Source organism: Corythoichthys intestinalis, chromosome 21, assembly GCF_030265065.1.
Source record: "Corythoichthys intestinalis isolate RoL2023-P3 chromosome 21, ASM3026506v1, whole genome shotgun sequence".
Lineage (NCBI taxonomy): Eukaryota > Metazoa > Chordata > Actinopteri > Syngnathiformes > Syngnathidae > Corythoichthys > Corythoichthys intestinalis.
Genome location: NC_080415.1, coordinates 32906942 through 32931054, shown reverse-complemented (window position 1 = coordinate 32931054; position 24113 = coordinate 32906942). Strand labels below are relative to the sequence as shown.

At 37.3% G+C, this 24113-nt stretch overlaps 1 protein-coding gene across 1 annotated transcript; it reads left to right on the top strand.

The window, feature by feature from the left end:
- Nucleotides 1–4211: 4211 nt before the first annotated feature.
- On the top strand, nucleotides 4212–21152 carry slc35g1 (solute carrier family 35 member G1). The gene is made up of 5 exons (XM_057826646.1): nucleotides 4212–4750; nucleotides 7028–7202; nucleotides 10129–10263; nucleotides 11846–12042; nucleotides 13576–21152. The coding sequence occupies exons 1-5, from the start codon at nucleotides 4435–4437 to the stop codon at nucleotides 13986–13988; spliced, it is 1236 nt and encodes a 411-aa protein (XP_057682629.1). The 5' UTR covers nucleotides 4212–4434; the 3' UTR covers nucleotides 13989–21152.
- The last annotated feature ends 2961 nt before the right edge of the window (nucleotides 21153–24113 follow it).

Genomic DNA, 24113 nt, shown 5'->3' with positions numbered 1-24113 from the left:
TAAGCAGCGACCTACTCGACTTTTGCAGGTCAGCAAGTTCACACAGTTTAATGTTATGCTAATTCTGATGCAGGTCAGACTTTCAGTAGCAAAATTAGTGGTGTGTTCCCCACTTCCATAACATTGAGATATTTTTACATTTCTTACAGTGGCTGCTGCTGGCTGGGAAAAACAACTTCTAATATCTTTAATATCTAATGTGTGGGTGTCTGTGGGGGGGTCCAAGTCATTAGCCAATCAAATGTGCCTTTAGGAGGAAAAAAATGCACCGGCACATTCAGCAAGTGAAAAGAGGTACATGCATAGGCGGGGTTTGACTTTTGGAGTGGGGGGGGGCACAACATGTTGATGACCCCGAAACGCAGTGTCAGCAAGTGTTAACTTACAAGAATATTTGATATAATAAGTTGACAATGAGCGTTTTTTTGTTTCCCATCATTCTTGAGGGGAATTCTAAATCAGGCTGCTTTGGCAATACTTTTCGCCAAGATTGTCATCCGTTGAATTTGGTACGCCCGCTGGTGTCGTGCCAATGTAGTTACCCCAGTCAAAAATTGTATCCCCTGAGCGGAGCCATATGGAGGTAGATTTGTGTCTTTATTATTCAATCCAAAAAAGTTGCTTAAATAAAAAAAAAAGTTGCTTTAATCAAAATACATATTTTCGACCAAAATAAAAGTCGCTTTAATTAAAAAAAAAAGTGTTTGAATGCAAAAATGAATTTGAAACTAAAAAAACTAAAGAGAAATGCATGTGAAAGCTATTTGTCCTTGATTTATTGATTGAAGTCAAGTTTTTTTTTTTTTTTTATTGAAGCAATGTTGATTTGTGCTTGGAGCACATTTTGTAGGATACTTTTGTCTTTATTATTCAATCAAAAAATAAGTTGCTTCAAAAAATATAGTTTCTAAAAGAAAAATCACTTCAATCAAAAAAAAAAGAACAATTTCAATCATAGAAAAAGTTTTTGAATGCAAAAAAAAAATTGAGATTGAAAAATATGCATTTGAACACTTAATTTTTCATTGAAAAAGTTTTCTTTGATTGAAGCAATCCTTTTTGTGTTTGGGCCATATAATGGGTAGGACATTTGTGTCTGAATAATTTAATCCGAAAAAGGTTGCTTCAATCCCAAAAAATATTTTCAATCAAAGAAAAAAATCATTTGGAGAAATAAAATTGACCTCCCCTAATTTTTGTTGTTGTTGAAAATTATATGCAAAGCAAATGACCGTCTATGTTGTTGACCGTGATCTATTCGAAGAATAATTTTGACCCATTATAAAAAAATTTTTTTTGTTCATTTCATTCATTTTGTTTTTAGGAGTGTAACGGTACACAAAAATCTCGGTTCGGTACGTGCCTCGGTTTTGAGGTCACTGTTCGGTTCATTTTCGGTATAGTAAGAAAACAAAATGCAAAATATAAATGTGCTAGTTGTTTATTACAAACTTTTGTGCTTTCAACAATAGGAACATTAGCCTATACAAAGCTAGAATTCTGCTCAAAAAGTAGAGGTTATTTAAAGATAATCCAACAACAATTTGCCTTTCAGACCCCACGTATTGGTCAGTTTTCTTTCTGAAAGAAAGAAGAAAAAAGAAGTCCTGTGCTAAAGAGAAAAGCAATCCCAATGACAAAGATTTTAACATGTATTTTACAAATGAAGTGCCTCAATGAATCTTTTTTTTTTTCTTATGAACAGTTTTCAAAAGCTTTATTGGTGGATTTTCTCAAGTTAAAGCGCCACACAGAAATTAATCAATTTAATTGTGTAAGCAGGATCAGTGTATTAATCTCATCATTTAATTACAGGTGTTTTAGCTCATTTCAATTTATTTTATTTAAATGGGCTATTATTTATTTTATTATGTGTCTATATTTTACAAATGTGATGTAGTATTCATTTATCTTGTATATTTTATGTTGTATAACTTTAGTTCCTATGTGAATATTAGGTCCTACCTGTTTTGTTGTGGTAGGAGGGTTTTGTATTGAACATGGGGCCATGTTGGATATTATTATAGCCAGGGCCGGCCCAGGCCATTTAAGGCAAAGACAAGTCGACAAAGACAAGTCAACTGTGCCCCGATCTACCACTTAGGACATCTGATGGACTAAAAAAGTGGTTTACGATTGCATATTAGTTCGAAAATCGACCGGATCCACTGTATTTTTACACAAGTGACTTCCAGTCTGCCCGATCCTTGCTACCGGTAGTAGTATCGACGCAGGAGGGTTGCGTCTCGCGTCAAATAATAAACTGCCGTTCTTTTCGCGTGCGTCGTGTTGAGCTGCTTCTGGTACGCGTCTACACGCGGCCGCACTGCGACTGGTGTGCCTTGGCTGATTGACTTTAACGCCCGCATTTCACTGCGTTCTCGTGGCAGCCCCGTTGACGTGCCGTTGACGTTTCTGGGTTATACTGTCCTACCGTGTTGGTCCTCATTATAGTAGAGATGACGGAGTAAATATAATCTACACAAAGAAACTGTAACCCGATCGACTCACAGCCTTGACAAGTAAGGGATACATTACGTCAGAAACTCGTTACGTCTCCGTTCCGAATCGATCACCACATACCGAAACGGTTCAATACAAATTAGGGCTGTCAAAATTATCGCGTTAACGAGCGGTAATTAATTTTTTAAATTAATCCCGTTAAAATATTTGACGCAATTAATGCACAAATGCCCCGCTCAAACAGATTAAAATGACAGCAGAGTGAAAGGTGTACTTGTTGTGTTTTTCAGAGTTTTGCCGCCCTTTGCTGGCGCTTGGGTGCGACTGATTTTATTTGGCTTCTGCACCCTTACCTGGCACGGCCAGACTGTTCTCGCTGTATTTTTCAAACACTGAGAGTAAAGTCTGGGAATCATCCCATTAACGGCCTCTCAAGCAGGTACAAAATCAATCGACAAATCAGATTCGTTTATTTGCGTGACGTGTTCTTAACGAGCAACGTCACTCTTGCGCGTCGGAAGTCGTCTTCACAACAACACAGACGGTGAACAGGAGAGCCGAGAATATGTTCCAATCCACGGTAAAATCAGTTTTAAATTACCAAAAACACATCGACACGAGTCATTGACAACAGTCTGTCTCGTGCTAGCCATGTCGAATAAACTCCGCTCTCCTCGTATGTTTCCTTTTGCGCGCAAGTCCCTCGTCCTGCCCTCGTCGTTTTACTAACGTCACATCTGCCCGTCGCTGATTGATCCACTCTTCTGTCTGTTTGCTGTGGCTTGCTCCGCCCTGGCAATTGTATCCGCTGAAGGGTGGCCAGACTCAATAGCTGGAACAGCGGTGAGTCTGGTGTACCAGGCAATCAGCACCCATGAGCATTGTGTAAGTAATTATTGAAATCAACAATGGCGGGCTACTAGATTATTTTTTGATTGAAAATTTTACAAATTTTATTAAAACGAAAACATGAAGAGGGGTTTTAATATAAAATTTCTATAACTTGTACTAACATTTATCTTTTAAGAACTACAAGTCTTTCTATCCATGGATCGCTTTAACAGAATGTTAGTAATGGAAATGCCATCTTGTTGATTTATTGTTATAATAAACAAATAGTCCTTATGTACCGTATGTTGAATGTATATATCAGTCTTATCTTTCCATTCCAACAATAATTTACAGAAAAATATGGCATATTTTATAGAAGGTTTGAATTGCGATTAATTGCGATGAATTTTTAAGCTGTAATTAACTCGATTAAAAATTTTAATCGTTTGAAAGCCCTAATACAAATACATGTACCGTTACACTCTTAGTAGTTTTATTGCTTTACAACTTTGATATATATAGAAAAGTCAATTACATGCAATGACACTTTTCGGCCACCGGGGGGGTGCCCCCCCCCTTAAAATCTGCTTATTGGTACATGTAAGTCTGAACATAATGAAAATAATTCACTTAATAATAATGGGGTCAATTGCAGCAATTAGAACATATGGGAAGTGGTGGAAGTTGGTGGGGACAATGTGAGCATCCTAAAAAGTTACTAGTGTTTTGTCCCTATGCAAACCTACGCCCTTGATTCTGTAGTACAGTTTATACAGTATGATGCAATTTGCTGTGATTTAAAGGATAAAAAGGTTTTATTCACTAATCAGACGTGTATGAACTCGTCTCGTTTAACGGGCCTTAATGCACGTCAGGCGATGGTGCAAACGTGACTCGTGCTGGTTTAAATTCTTCTCGTCCTTGCTGGGGGCGTCAACGTTAGCTCATATTTTGGTTGCCCTGCAGCGTCGCGGTGGCCTGTATTTCTTGTGCCCCCTGTGGCTAAAGTAATCACTGCATGCTGGCCAACCAAGGTTAGTTATTAACTTCGCCTTTACAGTTTTCACTCACTTCTGGGGAAGCAAGAGCCGGCCAGTCATCGTGTCAAGGCATGCTGCCGCCCGGTCCGCACATCTCAGCATGGGTGACCGCGACCACTGCCCGCCGGAGAGCGCTTTAGCCTCGGCCGACCACGTCACGGTCGTGTTCCACAAACTTGCCAGTCATGGCGAGAAAATTAGCGAAAGCGAGAGCGACGGCGGTCGCTGCTGCGGCGACTCGGAGCCGCCGGAGGAGAGAGCGTTCGTGCGTGGGCGTCGGAACCACGGCGGGGATGCTGTGGAGGAGATAGCCGATGACAAGTCGCCGGAAGGCGGCGAGAGGGAAACGCTATGCCCGCCGGCGTCGCTCGTCAACGAGAAGGCATCATCCGCCGGCGGCGAGAGCGCCAGCAAAGGTCTGCTTGATTTTGAATTACAACGCAATTTCTTTGTGTTTGTTATCATAAATGTTAAAAAAAAATAAGTTAATAACTTCCTGTAAATTGTATGGGGTTGCTATGGCGTGACGTCACGGATAAGCGGCAAGGTTGTCAATGTCACGTGACCGCTGTTAGCTAACCACGACTGTACATGTCACGTTAAGTTGTTTAGCATAACACGCGCTTTTATGAAATTGGGGAACAATGGCAACGTCACGAGGCTCACTACTGAATTTGCATTTACGGCACAATAACCTGAGGATTTTACCACTTAGAACAGTAAAACTAAGTAAACATATACATATACTGTTAAAACGGATTTTACTGGTCCTTCTAAAAAAAATAGCATATTGTGATGAAATTCATTATTTACTGTAATGTACTGATAAACATTAGACTTTCATATATTTTAGATTCATTACACGCAACTGAAGTAGTTCAAGCCTTTTATTGTTTTAATATCGATAATTTTGGCAAAAAAAGTCAGGAAAAACCAAAAACCCCTATCTCAAAAAACTAGCATATCATGAAAAGGTACACTAAAGAAGCTATTAACCTAATCATCTGAATCAAGGAATTAACTCAAAACCCCTGCGAAAGATTCCCGAGGCTTTTAAAACTCCCAGCCTGGTTCATTACTCAAAACCGCAATCATGGGCAAGACTGCTGACCTGACTGCTGTCCGGAAGGCCATTATTGACACCCTCAAGCAAGAGGCTAAGACACAGAAAGAAATTTCTGAACGAATAGGCTGTTCCCAGAGTGCTGTATCAAGGCACCTCAGTGGGAAGTCTGGGAAGGAAAAAGTGTGGCTGGAAAACTGCACAACCAGAAGAGGTGACCGCACCCTGAGAAAGATTCCAGAGCTTGGGGGACCTGCAGAAACAGTGGAATGAGTCTGGAGTAGAAACATCCAGAGCCACGGTGCACAGGCGTGTGCTGTAAATGGGCTACAGGTGTCGCATTCCCCAGGTCAAGCCACTTTTGAACCTGAAACAGCGGCAGAAGCGCCTGAACTGGGCTACAGAGAAGCAGCACTGGACTGTTGCTCAGTGGTCCAAAGTACTTTTTTCAGATGAAAGCAAATTTTGCTGTCATTCGGAAATCAAGGTGCCAGAGTTTGGAGGAAGACTAGGGAGAACGAAATGCCAAAATGCCGGAAGATCAGTGTCAAGTACCCACAGTCAGTGATGGTCCGGGTGCCATGTCAGTTGGTCTACTGTGTTTGGGTCAGGGTCAATGCAGCTAGCTATCAGGAGATTTTGGAGCACTTCATGCTTCCATCTGCTGAAAAGCTTTATGGAGATGAAGATTTCATTTTTCAGCACGACCTGGCACCTGCTCACAGTGCCAAAACCACTGGTAAATGGTTTACTGACCATGGCATTACTGTGCTCAGTTAGCCTGCTACCTCTCCTGACCTGAACCCCATAGAGAATCTGTGGAATATTGTGAAGAGGAAGTTGAGAGACACCAGACCCAACACTGTGGATGAGCTTAAGGCCACTATCGAAGCATCCATAACACCTCAGCAGTGCCACAGGTTGACTGCCTCCATGCCACGCCGCATTGAAGAAGTCATTTCTGCAAAAGGATTCCCGACCAATTATTGAGTCCATAGCTGATATACTTAATTGAGGGTTGACTTTTTTGTATCAAAAAACACTTTTTTCTATTGGTCGGATGAAATGTGCAAATTTTTTGAGATTTTTTTGTTTTTTCTTGAGTTTTCTGCCAAAATCATCAATATTAAAACAATAAAAGGCTTGAACTACTTCAGTTCTGTGTAATGAATCTAAAATACATGAAGTCGAATGTTTATCACTACATTACAGAAAATAATGAACTTTATCACAATATGCTAATTTTTTGAGAAGGACTAGTAAGTTATTGGCTGCCATTGATGATGATCACTCGCTCAATAAAAGCATCAAACTAATGAGAATAGTTTTTCTCTCAGTGGATAGAGACTTACAAGTGTGCCTAATGTGACAAAGCAAAAGGGAAAAGCTGATAAATTGAGATAAATGATATTGTTCTCTTTGGACCTCATCAAGGAAATATGATACTTGGAACATTGTTAAATGTGAACAATTGGGTACTGTGCCGAACAAAGGTTAAAACAAGCAATTTGATATGCAGTGTGGCAAATAGACGTCACATTGTGTAGACTCATAGAGTGGAAACCTTATCTTGGAGATGTTTTTTTTACCTGTTGTACTTTTTTTTGTTCGATCTGGTATTTTTCCATAGTGAAACCAAAAAGATATCCCGGTCTTGGTTTGTTCTACGCCTTCCTGGCCACAGTCTTCTTCTCCATCATCTCGCTTATAGTGAAGACCATCCAGGGAGTGCACGCCATCGAGATCAGCGGCATCCGCTGCTTCTTCCAGATGCTTTTCATTGTACCCTTACTCATCTACAACAAGTAAGACTTGATTGGGAAGACAATGCTATTTGGTATTTGAAGGATTGAGATTGAAGTGAGACCAGTGTTGTTTCTGGCAGCAATTTTAAAGCAACACTAGGTAACGTTTCAGTCCAAAAATATTTTCATAATATTTTGTGATATGTCGACTGACAACTAGTTGAATGACACCTTTTCTATATCTTGAGGCGTAGACTTCATTATATATTGACATGACACTTCCGCTAGACCCTGCGCCAGGCCTACTGTAGGGGGCCTACCCACACTCAGCTTCAGTTAAGGCTAAGTAATGCTTTGTAGTCGGTCGCAGTAACTCTTAAAACCAACGTAACGCTGGATTTAGGTTGAAAAAGTACGAAAGCTGTACTGCATACAAACAGGAAGGATTGTCACAGGAGTGATTTGTTCGAGGATTCAAGGTAATTATTATATTTTTTAGTACCATGCATGCATTTTGAAACGTGAAAAAAATCAATGGGAGAAATTAACCCCTACGGCTTCGGCTTCATAATTCGCAATATTTACGTAAAATAAATGCTAACTGCCCGTTTTTCTTGTTTTGTTTTTTTTGCTTTCAATCAAGAATCGACTGTTTTACCTCCATACCATGTCATAAGCATTCCATGATAGTGTCATGTCATAATTATGACGGTCAAATGACAGTCTTATGACGCCGCTGTCAAAAAAAGTGTTTCCTATTAAACCAACTAAATCAACAAATAAGCCACACTGGACTATAAGGCGCAGGATGCAAAATGAGGGAGAAAAGTACCGGCTTATGGTCCGAAAATTACGGTAATTGCTCATTTACCAAACAAAACAGCTGAAGGGGGCTAATAGCTAAATGCCATTTCGCCAATTGGGTCTCCTCTAGATTTAGTGGTCAGTGTTTTAAGAGGACGCTCGCCATTCTGAAGCTAATGCTAACACGAACGTGAAAGCTACGCTAACGCACGGAGTTACATTTAACGTCTGATGACCACTCAACACAGACCTTTAAAGGCTAAAGCTGCATTGCATATTAATTTTTGCCAAGATACAGTGCCCTCCATAATTATTGGCACCCCTGGTGAAGTTGTGTTTTTAGCTATGTATATTTTTTTATTCAAATATTATAGGACCTTAATGGAAAATTAAGAGAAAAATCAAACTTTCAATACAAGTGCATTTATTCAGTGAGGAAAAAAATCCCACATAAAGAAATAATTATTTGACATCAAATAATGTGTCACAATTATTAGCACCCCTGGTGTTAATACTTTGTACAACCCCCTTTTGCCAACAAAATAGGACCTAATCTTCTCCTATAATGTTTCACAAGCTTGAGTTTGTGTCTGGTGGACCATTTCTGTGTAGATTTGGACATATGTTTAGGGTCATTGTCTTGCTGAAAGACCCAGTGACGATCCATCTTCAGCTTTCGGGCAGAGGGCAACGGATTTTGATTTAAAATGTCCTGGTATTTCAAAGCATTCATGATGCCATGCACCCTAAAAAGGTTCCCAGGGCCAGGCTTCAACTGGGACCGTGTGCTTTGGTCAGATCAGACCAAGATTGAGTTTTTTGGCAACAAACATTCTAAATGGGTCTGGCGTGCCACGAAAGATGCACATGCTGAAAAGCACCTCATGCCCACTGTGAAGTGTGGGGGTGGGTCAGTGATGCTGTGGGGCTGTTTCGCTTCCAAAGGCCCTGGGAACCTTGTTAGGGTGCATGGCATTATGAATGCTTTGAAATACCAGGACATTTTAAATCAAAATCTTTTGCCCTCTGCCCGAAAGCTGAAGATGGGTCGTCACTGGGTCTTTCAGCAAGACAATGACCCTAAACATATGGCCAAATCTACACAGAAATGGTTCACCAGACACAAAATCAAACTTGTGAAACATTATAGGAGAAGATTAGGTGCTGTTTTGTTGACAAAAGGGGGTTGTACAAAGTATTAACACCAGAGGTGCTAATAATTGTGACACACATTATTTGATGTCAAATAATTATTTCTTTATGTGGGATTTTTCCCCAATGAATAAATGCACTTGTATTGAAGGTCGGAATTTTCTCTTTTTTTCCATTTAGGTCCCTCATTATTTGAATTTAAAAATGTATATTAGAAGCTAAAAAAACACATCTTAACCAGGGGTGCCAATAATTATGGAGGGCACTGTATGAAAAGAAATCTTACCGTGTTTCCAAACAAGCAAGATGGAGTGCAGCCTAGCTTTAGACACATCCTAAACTCGAGAGTGAGGAAGAGGCGCAGCACATCTCACATGTGTGACACGAGCCAAACACTGCTACGGTGCAAGCTGACGTCCTCCACGTCACGTACGTGTATTGTACTCCACGTACAATATGAAAATGTCACATGTTGTGAAAATATGACAGGAACTATGTTGCATTTTTGTCTCGTCGTCTCGTCAGAGGAAAACTGGCATTCGTCACGTTATGTTGCAGTCTTCCAAGCAACGTTTTTAGTTCGTCATAGTCATGAAAAAATTGTTCGTCGAAGAAATATTTTCGTTATCGCCACTGTTGACGAAAAGAAAACTGAAGATTTCACGAGAATAGTTTGTCAGAATGGGTTTTGAAATGCCTTCTTCAATGGTTCGCAATGTGTGGTGCGCGTACCCTCAGTGGTACGTGGGCTCCCTCTGTTGGCACACAAAAAAATTGACTGAATTGATGTCCATTTCATTTGGCCATTGAGGGGAGAATCAACATTATTTCATGTAGGGTGACCTATTCCAATTAGAAAGTGACGTGTCTTTCTTCCCCACTCTTCCTCCCCTCTGACCACCTTTCAGCCCATACATCCATCTTTTTACCATGTGTTTTTCCCAAAATGTAATTTACGACCTCCATCGTCATGGCCGTCCTTCATTTTGTTCCCCATTCATCCGTCATCCACATATCTGTTCTCCCGCAGGACAGGCTTCCTTGGTCCTCGGGATAAACGTCTGTATCTGACATTACGTGGCTTCCTGGGCTCCAACGCCATGATTTTGCTTTTCTACGCTGTGCAGCAGATGCCACTGGCGGACGCCACCGTCATCATTTTTAGGTGAGAGGTTGTAAAATTAGTTAACACAAAAAAAAATACTTAACACTAGAAACCCCAGCAGAGGCAGACTCAGCCTTTCTCAAGACAAATACCCATATTATTCCAAAGCAATGGCTGATTTGGCCTCTCCTCCAGAAAAACCCAGAGGTGGCCAAAATGACCTAAGTGCTTTTGAATTCGCAAGTCGTTGTCTGACAGACAGCAACGATTAATATGTAAATGCAACTACTAGACAAATTGTGCTAGTATGCGGCTGAACGGAAGGGAACACACCACGGTTGCACTATTCATGTGATAGTTTGTGTCAGTTCAAGTGAAACTACATTTATTTATGGAGTTTGACACTTTTTACACATTTTTTACCTCACTTCTATACTCCACGCACAAAAAAAAAAACCTGAAAAAAAAAATGGCCCAAATGTGTATATTGTTTTCAGAAAAAGTAGAACTGCTATTTGAATGTAAAGTTGGAGATGTGTATAGTTTAGACGGACTGAATCAGGGGCATAGATCATGAATTTAAGATATACATTTGAGCCTTTTTTTTCCAGGGGTGCACGATATCCATTTTTTGAAACCGATATCGATAACTTTCTGCTCCTCAAAGCAGATACCGATATCGATAACCGATAATAAATATATAATTTTTGAAATGTATAACCTGAGTTTTTGAACACCTGGAGGTTAAAAAAAAATTTTAAATGGTGGTGGATTCAACATAGCCTTTGATCTCATCAGATTTTTCTTAATGACATGAACAAAACAGTGCGTTTCACTTCTCCACTGCCCGACAGCCAGCTAAGAATGAATGCACTTTCATAAACCACAAGGCTTGGTCTTTTCTTGCTTTTATGGGAAGACACTCGTCTTAATATTGTGAAAGTACAACAGAAAAATACACATATTCAGTACTCAATATACAATAAACCGCACAATACACTTATATACACAACTATTATATGTATAGCATAGCACACTAGCTTGAGCTAGCATTTGCTGCTAAAGCATTTGCTGGCTTCTATAACACAACTTATGAAGTTCTGTACATATGACCCTTCACCACAGAAGTAAACATTTTGCACATCCATATGTAATAGTAAACATAAAATACTTACATATATTTCCGAGGGGGAAACATAACAGAAAGCATTCACGACTGTCAATGCTATCGCTAGACACCGTAATGTGTAAGTGATTGAACCAAACTACTGTAACAAAAAAAAAGGTGCATTGAATTATTCTGACCAGCAGGTGGGAGCAATGCCCCGCAAATGGTCAAGTGATTTCCCATACTATTGTGTAAACTGCAAAGCCAGAACAGTTCATATTATCGGTCCTATTATAAATGTTATTAGATTTATCGGGATGACGTCATAATTCCTATTATCGGACCAATAATTATCGTTCACCAGTATTTTTTTCTGTTTTTTTTGTGTGGAGTATAGGAGAAGTGAGTTTAAAAAATGTGTAAAAGTGTTTTAGTAAGGAGAGTACATGTATGAGTACGGCATAGGTTCCACCTCTAGTTATATCTATGGATGTTTTTTTTTTTTTTTTTTTTTTTTTTTTTTTTTTGAGACAGTAATCCAGTTTTCACCTCCCTGCTGGCCTGGGCGTTCCTGAAGGAGAAGTGTACGATCTGGGACTGCGTCTTCACCGTCTTCACCTTGACCGGCGTCATCCTCATTGCTCGACCGCCGTTTCTGTTCGGGGAAAATATCAAAGGCATTGAGGGAAACTACGCCAATCATATTAAAGGGACCATCGCTGCTTTTGCAGGTGATTGAATGACTCAAAATGGATTGGACATCTATCGCTGTCAATGGTAATAAAGCAAGGAATGTCAACAGCAAATATCCCTAGTGTTTTACTTTTTTTTTTTCATTCAAAATACATATTTTAAAAATATATGAAATAGGATTGAAATAAACAATTTCTTGCATTTAAAAAATACATTTGATTTTCATTGAATTTAGACTGACAAAATGTATTTTTTAAAAGAATAAATACAAAAGTGATTGTTTAGTTTTTAAGATGTTTTTGAAAATAGAATTTAAATGAACAAGAGGATACATTTTTTACCTTTTTATTAAAAATCATATATATATATATTTACCTTTTTTAAAATAAAAAAGGTAGATTTAAAAAAGAAAATTAATAAAAATTTGAAAAAAAAAGTTTTACATTTTTTATTTGGAAAAAAATAAAAGAATGTATCTGACATTGTTGAAATAAAAAAGGTAAAGATAAAAAATGTAATAAAAATTTGAAAAAGACTTATAAAATCAAAAAGGTAAAAATAAAAAATACATTTTTTACCTTTTTTATTTGGAAAAATATATATGTATATATTCATATATATATTTTTACTCTTAAAATAAAAAGGTAATATGAAATATCCTCTTCATTTAAATTCTATTTTCAAAAACATCTAACTGTAAAAAATCACGTTTGTATTCTTACTTTTAAAAAATACATTTAGTCCTTTTAGATTTAAAATAAAAACATAAAAAATAATTGTTTGGCTTTTTCAAAAATTAAACTATTATAGAAAATTCTTTATCTTTTTGAAATGTTTAATATTTAATATATATATTTTAAAATTTAGTATAACGGCTTTGAAATAAGGAAAATATTTTTTATATTTTTTTTTATTATATATTTAATTTGCTTTTCTTTCAATAAAGCTAATTAATAATGTGTACAGTTTCTACTTAGTTTTCTTTTTTTTTTTTTACTAAATACAAAATTATCAAAATATTTTAATAAGAACAAATACGAAAGGGAATGTTTAGTTTTTATTTTTAAGATGTTTTTAAAAATAGAATTTGAACAGCATAATTTTTAACTTTTTTATTTGAAAGTGTAAAAACCACAAAAAAAAAATAATTAAAAAAAAATACATTAACGCCTTTTTTAAACTTTTTTAATCAAAATTAATTGATTTTAAAAAAAAATTGCATTTTTTTTAAATTCAAAGTATATATTTTAAAAATTAATAGGTTTAAAATAAAGGCAAGATTTTTTTTACTCTTTTGCTTTCTTTAATTAACAAAGTAATTAAAGTTTCTACTTCGTTTTTTTCCTAAGTATAAAAAAAAAAAAACATTTTAAAGAATAAATACGAAACGCAATGTTTAGTTTTTTAAGATGTTTTTGAAAATAAAATTTAACTGAGGAGATTTTTTTTTATTAAATGCATAAATATTAGAATACATATGGAAGAGGGGGAAAAAAAGCCTTTAAAAAAAACAATGTGTTATGTTTTTTTTTCTGCATATGATAGCCATTGTCTCGTATATTTTCCCACAGGCGCGATCGGTGCCGCCTGCACCATGGTGATCCTCCGCAAGATAGGGAAAAGCGTGCACTACCTCCTCTCGGTGTGGTATTACGCCGTCATCGGTTTTGTCGAGTGCTTGATCATGGTAAGCGTGCTGGGGCAGTGGGAACTGCCGCCGTGCGGCTGCGACCGTTGGATGCTGATGCTCATCGCCGTCCTGGGCATCGCCGGCCAGAGTTTCTTGACCAAAGCGCTTCAGCTGGAGAAGGCCGGCCCGGTGGCGTTAATGCGGACCGTGGACGTGGTGCTGGCTTTCTTTTTCCAATTCGTCTTCTTGGGCCAAAAGCCCAGCTTCTGGAGCCTCGGGGGGGCGCTGTGCATCGTCGTGAGCACCAGCGGCGTGGCCTTGAAGAAGTGGTACAGCAGCTCGCGCAAAAGCTGAGAGCTAGTTTTCTTCATTTCTTCCCATGAAACCGGTTTGGCAAATAAAGCTAGTCTAAGTTGAATATTTTTCAGACGCTTCTAATGTAGGCGGAAGGATTTTTACTGTCGTGCACTACTGAAGAAGCTTCTGCAGTCATTTCTTTGTTCTTATGTGCAATACAAAGGTGTGAAGGAGTTTGAGTACTGCTGCCACAACAGGGGGATCCCTTTGCGACGTGATAAATTTGTAAACAAGTTTGGCGATACCACTTGTAATTATGTAATTGTCAACAGAATTTGAAGTCATTTATTCTGTTAAAAATATGGAATGAAAATGTAATCCATTCAAAATTTAAAAAAAGTTTTTTTTTTCTTAAACTGTGCAAACAGTACCTTATTGTACCACACAATATCTTATTAGTGCTGCAACGATTAATCGATTAACTCGAGTAATTCGATTAGAAAAAAGATTAAATTTTGCTGCTTCAAGAATTAGTTTAATCAAAGTGGCGTGTAATGGTTTGTTTTGAAGTTGTTTGCATTTAGTTTTATTGATTTGAGTGGATACACTGCCTTCTAGTGGCAATAATGAATGACATGATTCACATGGCTTTTTTTAAAAATGCATTCATAATTTAGTTTATAGATATATTTAGCCGTTTTTGTGGGAATATGTGTTTTAACCTTCTGTTAAGAGCATTGTAGAAAAAAAATGCATTCATAATTTAGTTTATAGATATATTTAGCCGTTTTTGTGGGAATATGTGTTTTAACCTTCTGTTAAGAGCATTGTAGAAAAAAAAAAGTTAGCATTTTATAGCAATAAAGCTAGCGGACTTTTGCCATGTAAGTTAGCCAAGTGTTCTTTTGTTGTAAATAGATCCTAATTTAGTTTTTTTTTTTTTTTTATACCGTTTGAGGCTCAGTTTAGGTATTTTAATTTTTTATGCCCCTTATCCGATTACTCGATTATTCGAAATAACTAGTTCATCGATTAATCGACAACAAAAGTATAGCATTTTATAGCATTAAAGCTAGCGGACTTTTGCTATGTAAGTTAGCCAATTGTTCTTTTGTTGTACATAGATCCTAATTTAGTTTTTTTTTTTTTTTTTTTATACCGTTTGAGGCTCAGCTCAGGTATTTTATTTTTTATGGTCTTCATACGATTATTATTCGAAATAACAAGTTCATCGATTAATCGACAGCAAAAATAATCGATAGCTGATATCTTTTTTTTTGTTTTGTATTAGCTATATTGGCTTGACGTGTTCTATCCTCACTACACTAGTTTTTCAGCTTGATAGACCGCAAACAAGGCAATTGTGGTTTCTGATGCGTTTTCTACCGTCACTTTTGACAATTTATAAAGCTTTAGCACACATATGTACACTTATGTTCAAAACAACACATTTTAGCAATAAAACACCTGACACAAAACAATTAGGATTCAAACGTCCCATCTCGCCTGATTAAAATGTAAATTTAGTCATCAGTACTCAGTCATAGAAGCCAAGGCGACAGTCCAGCAACACCCAACGCTGCCACCAGAGGGCTGTGTATCCTCCATCATTAAACAAAATAAATAACGTATTGGCCCGAGTATAAGACGGCCCTGATTATAAGACGACCCCCTCTTTTTCAAGACTCAAGTTTGAAAAAAGACTTTTTGAACACCCAATTAATTTTTATACAGAAAATAAAAACATGATTATAACAATATATTTGAGAGAAAAAGTATGTTATTTTGCCTCATTCAAATCTTAATATCTGAACATTTAAATATGTCAACTAAAGCAGTGTTTTTCAACTTTTTATGAGTCACGGCACGTTTTTACATTGGAAAAAATCTTAGGGCACACCACAAACTAACATCCAAAATGACTTTCTGTACAGTATATTTAACTATAATATAATTCCTCAATATTATCACTTACTCGATGTGAAATTTAATTGAACGTGATACATAATGGAGTAGGTTTCAACTTAAAACCGAGCAATTCTTGAACGCAACAGGAGGAATACCTCGACACCCGTCTGCACACGACCCAGAAAGTTCCACCTAATCCTTCTTTCCCACTAAGACTCAGCCCGACGACGTCCACGTGCTGTTAACAAGGCTGAGTGTCCTTGAAAATACCAGACAGAGGCCACCCTAATAATGTTATAAAAGGTATAAATAAAAAATAGATGTGCTAACAGATTGAGCCCCCTTTCCTTCTCTGCTGAGATTACTACTTCTCTCCAAATTACCTCACTTTATGTATACACAAGCGCTACTGTGCCCCCTACTGATACAACTTTAAATTGCACAAAACAAATGCACAGCAATGAACAAGATCACAATGTGGCAGTTACAAGCGATATTGGAGAATTTCTCGCGGCACACCTGACGATCTCTCACGGCACACTAGTGTGCTGCGGCACACCCTTTGAAAAACTGAACTAAAGTGCAATCACATTCGTAGATGAATGGCTTCTGGTTTTTGAAATGTAAATAAACCAATCTATTGTGATAAAACAACAAAATTGCAATGACTACATTAACCATCAAAAGAAGTCTAACTGTAACTGTAGTCTTAAAACCTAAATAAGGAAAAACATTGCAATAAAATAATGCAAAATGGTTAAACTTGAGAGTAGCTGAGATCTGTCATGACAGAACATCGCTTCAATGATATCTGGCGCCAATTAGCATCGTGAATGGGTGTAACGTCTAGACCGCGAATATATGACGACCCCCACTTTTTCAGTCTTATTTCAATGCAAAAAACCCTCTTATATTTGGGCCAATACAGTACTTTTGGACTTTTTGGATAGTTCTTTTTTAAAAGTGTTAATTCTGACTTACGCGGAAATTTGGGTTACATCGCCAGTGTAGAAAGGGAACTCGTTCGTAACCCGGGGACTAGCTGTAAGTCCTTTTAAACTTTGGAAATCTTTTTAGTTGTTAGTAGTAGTTAATTTAGTTATTTTTCAAATAATTTTTCAAATGAATAAATGCATTCATTTTCTGTTGACAAATGTCAAACTTTGAGTTATATAACCTTAAAAAAAAAAACCAGTGGGATGTCTATCGCCAACATTGACAGTGAAACAATTGCTATTTCTAATACGGCAGCAGTACGATTCCCCCTTATTATTTTTTAATTGAACCTATTTACTAAAACCAGCATTTGCACTGTGTACCAAAACCAAAAATTACCAAAAATGTCTTAAAAAGACTGCCAAAATACTTTGGATGCACACCAGCGATTTCAGATCTTCAACTCTTTTTCTTATTCAATCACTTTCAAATAATGTTGCTGTTAAGGTTAGGATTCTCTCAGGGATCATTTCAACCACTGGAAGAATTGATTTTTCTTTCTTAAAATGTGTAGAAGACTGTTGTTTGAACTCAACATGTGCCTTGACTGAACTCTGAAGAAGGCAGCTCTAGCTAGAAAGTATTGGGACAAGTTCAACACTGTAGCTCTTTTGTGTATTTGTGCTCTTAAATTTGTAAAACCCCTTTGAATGAAATGTTATTGATTCATATCAGGTCATCAATCCGGTGGTGCTTTGAGATAGGAATTTAAATTTGGAAGGGATGAATTAACTTTGATTTTTTTCGCCCCTCCCAACCCAGAAATATTGTACGTCTAGCGTTGTAAGTGGCAGCCAGGGAGTTAAAGCAACACTTGGTAACTTTTCAACCTTTGTAAAATATTTTTATAACCATTTGTGATAATATGTCGACTGACATATCTTGAGGAGGTCTGAATCGCTTTCACCGGAACTAATTAACTTTAAGGAGGGTAGCAGGAACCCTGCCACACACAAAAAAGTACTATAAATGTGCTAACTTTAGCGCGTACCGTGGGGCAAATAAGTATTTAGTCAACCACCAATTGTGCAAGTTCTACTAAAGATTAGAAAGGCCTGTGATTGTCAACATGGGTATACCTTATCCTTGAAAGACAGAATGTGGAAAAAAAATCCGAAAATCACATTGTTTGATTTATAAAGAATTTATTTCCAAATTAGAGTGGAAAATAAGTATTTGGTCACTTACAAACAAGCAAGATTTCTGGCTGTCAAAGAGGTCTAACGTCTTCTAACGAGGTCTAACGAGGCTCCACTCGTTATCTGTATTAATGGCACCTTTTTTAACTCATTATCGGTATAAAAGACACCTGTCCACAACCTCAGTCAGTCACACTCCAAACTCCACTATGACCAAGACCAAAGAGCTGTCGAAGGACACCAGAGACAAAAATGTAGACCTGCACCAGGCTGTTAAGACTGAATCTACAATAGGTAAAACGCTTGGTGAAAAAGAAATCAACCGTGTGGAAATTATTAGAAAATGGAAGAATCTCCCTCGATTTGGGGCTCCATGCAAGATCTCACCTCGTGGCGTCAAAATGATAACAAGAACGGTGAGCAAAAATCCCAGAACCACACGGGGCGGCCTAGTGAATGACCTACAGAGCGCTGGGTCCACAGTAACAAAGGCTACTATCAGTAACACAATGCGCCGCCAGGGACTCAAATCCTGCACTGCCAGACGTGTCCCCCTTCTGAAGCCAGTGCACGTCCAGGCCCGTCTGCGGTTCGCTACGGAGCATTTGGATGGTCCAGAATATGGTCAGATGAAACCAAAATAGAACTTTTTGATAGAAACACAGGTTCTCGTGTTGGAGGAGAAAGAATACTGAATTGCATCCGAAGAACACCATATCCACTGTGAAGCATAGGGGTGGAAACATCATGCTTTGGGCTGTTTTTCTTCAAAGGGACCAGGATGACTGATCTGTGTAAAGGAAATAATGAATGGGGCTGTGTATCGAAAGATTTTGAGTGAAAATCTTCCATCAGCAAGGGCATTGAAGACGAGTCGTGGCTGGGTCTTTCAGCATGACAATGATCCCAAACGCACAGCCAGGGAAACAAAGGAGTGGCTTCGTAAGAAGCATTTCAAGGTCCTGGAGTGGTCTAGCCAGTCTCCAGATCTCAACCCCATAGGAAAACTGGAGGGAGTTGAAAGTCCGTGTTGCCCAACAAAAGCCGCAAAACATCACTGCTCCAGAGGAGATCTGCATGGAGGAATGGGCAAAAATACCAACAACAGTGTGTGAAAAGCTTGTGAAGAGTTACAGAAAACGATTGGCCTCCGTTATGATGACGATTGCACAATTAGTGGTTGACTAAATACTTATTTGCCCCACTGTGTCACTTCCCCCTTTCTCAATTCATTATAAATGCGAATGCTGTAAGGATGGCAGAGCAACAAAAGAGACAAAAAGTTTTGTCTGAGGAGGAAAAAAAGAGGCCTACCAAGATATACAGATTAAACATTGGCCCGGCTTTCGCTGGCGCAATCTCAACCGAACCCGTCAGCGGGGGTTAGCCACATTAAGCCACACGGTTGCTAACCGTCATATGCTATTGTTTAGCCACATCTGCATTCATTACCTTATTGCATTTATCCTTCACACAGCTGCTGGAAACAGAAATTTTAGTGCTTTAAATACCATATTTAAAACAATGTATTTTTTAAAAAATACTTAAATAATAATGGAAAAAAATATATTTATCTAGATATTTGTTTTTAATAATCAAAAATAGTCACTTTCCCTGTAAAGAGTAACTCACTCACTTGCTCTGCCATTGATATTTGTTCTTGGCAGAGGATAAATACTATGCCTAAAAGCAAAGTTGACCAAATACCATAAAAACTAAAACCCTTGAAACTTAGCTAAATTGATGTGTAAACAAAACTGGTTACTTTTACAAGAAAACAACAAAAGAAAGACTGAATTTGAAATTTACATTGCAGTCAAAATCTTTTGAGAAATTAATATGTATCAGAGTTTGTACAAATTTTTGCTGACAAGTTAAAAAAAAAAAAAAACGTCACTCATATCTCAAGGCACCACTGTTCTTTGCTTTAAAAGAAGAAAAAAATAAAAATAGAAACATTGTAATGTAGAATCCACATTTTCCCCTTGCTGACATAAATGTACTGCATTCTCATGTTTTTCAATGAATATTTGGACCTGGCAAAACACGAGTTTCATGCAAACATGACGAAAAGATTAACATCTGATACCTTTATGCACCTTCAAACATCTAAATGTTGCTATACCCATTTTTAACCCCTAAAAAGTTTGGGGTGGTGTCACCACCCCACTACAAAATGTTTTTTTTTCCTACTTAAAAAATAACTATTGCACGCCATTGATGACGCAATACGTCCAATTCCTTTTTTATTTCGCTGCCAGCCCCTCAATCCAATAGGACAGGACGTCTCTCGCCGTCAATGGCAGTAAAACAACCACTTAATGCCAGCCATCCCAGTCAAAATAGTTTTGGTGTCTATGACTGTCAATGGCACTGAATGAGTAGTTTTTGAGGTCAAGTGCTTTCCAATGTAATGTCATTATTTCTGTCATTCTGTACATTTCTGGATTTCACTTTGGCCCTCCAATAAAATCCCTCTTGACCTCATTTCTATCTGCTTCAGATTCACTCTCCTGTTGAAAAACAACTATAGCCTCCTTTGAGGCCTGACAAAGGGTACAAAAAATAAAACTTTGAGTCAGGCCAGGGCATTGTTTGATTGTTAGCGTTGTGTGTATGTGCACACAGGCCTTTTTTGTTTATTCGTCCATATAAAAACAATGCTCACAGTTTATCCGTGCACTGTCAAAAAACAATGCAGAATTGAAATAATAATGTTTCAATAGATGAAGTCTAAAAGTGTCATTTTGAATTTTAGCTGAGGTTTTCCATTACATTTTGTGATACGACTAGCTGTAATGATTTCTTTTTGCCGCTAGATGGGAGGATACGCAAATGTATGTTGACATCTCAGCGTCTCACCTGCCTGTTTGAATAAAAGCGTGGCTGCAATTGACAGCAATAGACGTCGTCCAGTGTATTTTGACTCAGACATATGACGCCCATTAGCGAGAGGAAAATGTGGATTTATTATTATGTTAATATTGTTTTAGAAATAGACATCATTGACCCATTACTAGTTGCAATATGAGCAGGTTTTTTTTTTTGGCTCAATATTTTGACTAATCTGAATTTTTAAATGTAAAATTACATGATTCATTTAAATTACCCCTACACCCCACTATTATTTTGTGTAACTTTAATATTTAAGATCTAGAGTACACTTTATTTGTGGAAAATCACTTTTTCTCCTTGTAATATTTCAATTTAGGAATACAGTGATCCCTCGTTTTTTTGCGGTTAATGGGGACCAGAACCCGCCGCGATAAGTGAAAAACTGCGAAGTAGCGAACTCCCCCATTTTTTTTTTTTTGCGTGTATTCAATGTATTTACTCAGATTTAGCATTGGAAATACATACATATAATATATAAGACATGTTACTGTCCTGCCGAAGTACTTTTAAACAAGAATAAAGAACTGTAGTAAAAAAAATGCTTGGCTTTATAAAATGCTTCATTGAGTGAGTCTACTCAAATTCTCTCTTACACACAATGAGTTGCCACATCAACTGTTTAACAAGTTAAACGATGATTGATGCTTGCGGCGCTTTGATCTTGCCAGAGGAGTGAACTTCAGACATTGAGGCCCTACCATTTGGGGGCCCTAAGCAAAATCATGCAAAAGGGCCCATATTTTTGGCCCACCATTTCGTCACAGTGTACTTTGAAACCTATACATGCAATCCAACCCATACGTCCATATTTTGTATATTAATCACATTTTGTTGCACTGCATACTTCAAATTTCTCACCCCAAATGATTGTCAGTACTTACAGTAGATAGCGCCAAACCTTTTTCGAAAAGAGGAAAGAAAGAAGTTAAGGAAGAACTTTTATTTTTTAAGCTTGTAATCAAGTTTCAAAACTCAAAAAAGTCAAATAAAGCAAACTGTACGAAACAAAATAGAATATGAATTAAACAATTGCCAGATTGGGGGGCCCCCTAGTGGTCAGGGGCCCTAAGCAGCTGCATAGTCTGCGTATAGGCTGGGCCGGCCCTGCATTGAGACCATATAGTATTTATCCTCTGTAACGAATGACATCACTGTGACTTAGCTAATGGAATTTAAACGTGATGATTAATCGCATTTGCATTCATTTGAATTAATTTGCGGCCATTACTTCATTGGTCACCATTGACGATACTAGACGTCCAATCCATTTTGACTGGTCAACACGGATTGGACATCTAGCACCGTCAATTGAATTGGTAGATGAGCATTCACAGTCAGTTCTCGCAGTTTGAATGAATTGGACATACTGTATGTCGCTGTGAATGAGACAATGAGTTAATAAGATGCACATTATTAGCAATAATACCACTGCAATATTTTTGTAATCCTTATGTCAGAGCTGGAATGTAATGTAAAAGTACTTTGTTGCTGTACTTAAATACATTTTTGTGTATCGGTACTTTTACTTCACTACATTTTACAGCACGTATCTGTACTTTGTACTCTACTACTTTTCAAATTGTCACCTGTGCTAAACGTTACTTGTTTTTCTCTCATTATGTATTGATAGTTTCATTTTAATGCCTCCAGCGCAATCGATAAGCCGCGTGCAACTATACCGTTATCGAGCACTAGAGGGAGCAACACGAGTAATAATAATAATAATAATAATAATGCATTTTATTTATAACGCACTTTACATTTGAAAAACAAATCTCAAAGTGCACATTGCCAAAAAACCCCAAAAATAATAATAAATAAAATGAAAAAGACTAAGAATAAAAGAGTAAAAGCAAAACAGACACAAGCACAGATAAAATCCGATACCAATCCATAGGCGGAGTTTGACTTTTGGGGCAGGGGGGGACACAACATGTTGATGACTCCGAAACGCAGTGTCAGCAATAAAATTAACTTCTAAGAATATTTAAAATAATAAGTTGACAATGAGTGTTTTTTGTTTCCCATCAATCTTGAGGGGAATTCTAAATCAGGCTGCTTAGGCAATACTTTTCGCCAAGCTCGTCATCCATTGAATATGGTACGCCCGCCGGTGTCGTGCCAATGTAGTTACCCCAGTCAAAAATTGTATCCCCTGGGCGGAGCCATATGGAGGTAGATTTGTGTCTTTATTATTCAATCAAATAAAAGTTGGTTCATTAAAAAAAAATAAAGGTGTTTGAATGCAAAAATAAATTTGAAACTAAAAAAATGCACGTGAAAGCTATTTTTCTTTGATTTTTTTTGTTTTTGTTGTTTTTTTTTTTTTTTTATTGCAGCAACTTTTTTGATTGAAGTAATGTTGATTTGTGTTTTGGCCACATTTTGGCTAGGACATTTTTGTCTTTATTATTCAATCAAAAAAATAAATTGCTTCAAAAAATACATTTTCAAAAAGAAAAAATCACTTCAATCAAAAAAAGAGAAAAAAATCAATCATAGAAAAAGTTTTTGAATGCAAAAAAATATTTTAGATTGAAAAATTTGAACACTTAATTTTTCATTGAAAAAGTTTTCTTTGTTTTAAGCAATCCTTTTTGTGTTTGGGCCATATTATGGGTAGGAAGTTTGTGTCTAAATTATTCAATCCCAAAAAAAGTTGCTTCAATCAAAAAATAATAATTTCAAAGAAAAAAAAATCACTTGAAAAATAAAATTGCCCTCCCCGATTTTTTTCAAATGACTGTCTAGTCAAGGTGTTAGTCACATGATCTGTTCGAAAATTAATTTTGACCCATTATAAAAATATTAATTTTTTGTTCATTTCTTTCATTTTTTTTAGCAGTTTTATTGCTTTACAACTTTTTAATATATAAGAAAGTCAGTTACATGCAATGACACTTTTCTGCCACCAGAGGGACCTGCCCCACCCTTAAAATCCGCTTATGGGCATGTGTACAAGGTATTGACCAATTAAAAAACAACAGTGAGAGTAACGCGCCTTCAAATGGGTGCTGCACATTCTTGTACAGTCGGAGGTAATTTAGTAATTTACTTAAGTAAAAAAAAAAGTGTACTTCGTCCACCACTGCCTTTTTTATGTACTGGATCTCGTCATGAGTCAACGTGTGAGCTCATTTTTGGCCAGCATTATTTAATTTATTTAAAATGAAAACACAACCATAAAAGTGGGGAAATCCCAAAGAATTTATGCACACACTCCTGGCCGAGAAGGAATGTTGGA

Excerpts from the sequence above, each read along its gene's own strand:
- slc35g1 (XM_057826646.1), top strand. The coding sequence starts at position 4,435 with ATGGGTGACCGCGACCACTGCCCGCCGGAGAGCGCTTTAGCCTCGGCC. Across the intron at positions 4,751-7,027 it reads CGGCGAGAGCGCCAGCAAAG|TGAAACCAAAAAGATATCCC; the intron begins GTCTGCTTGATT and ends ATTTTTCCATAG. Across the intron at positions 12,043-13,575 it reads GACCATCGCTGCTTTTGCAG|GCGCGATCGGTGCCGCCTGC; the intron begins GTGATTGAATGA and ends ATTTTCCCACAG.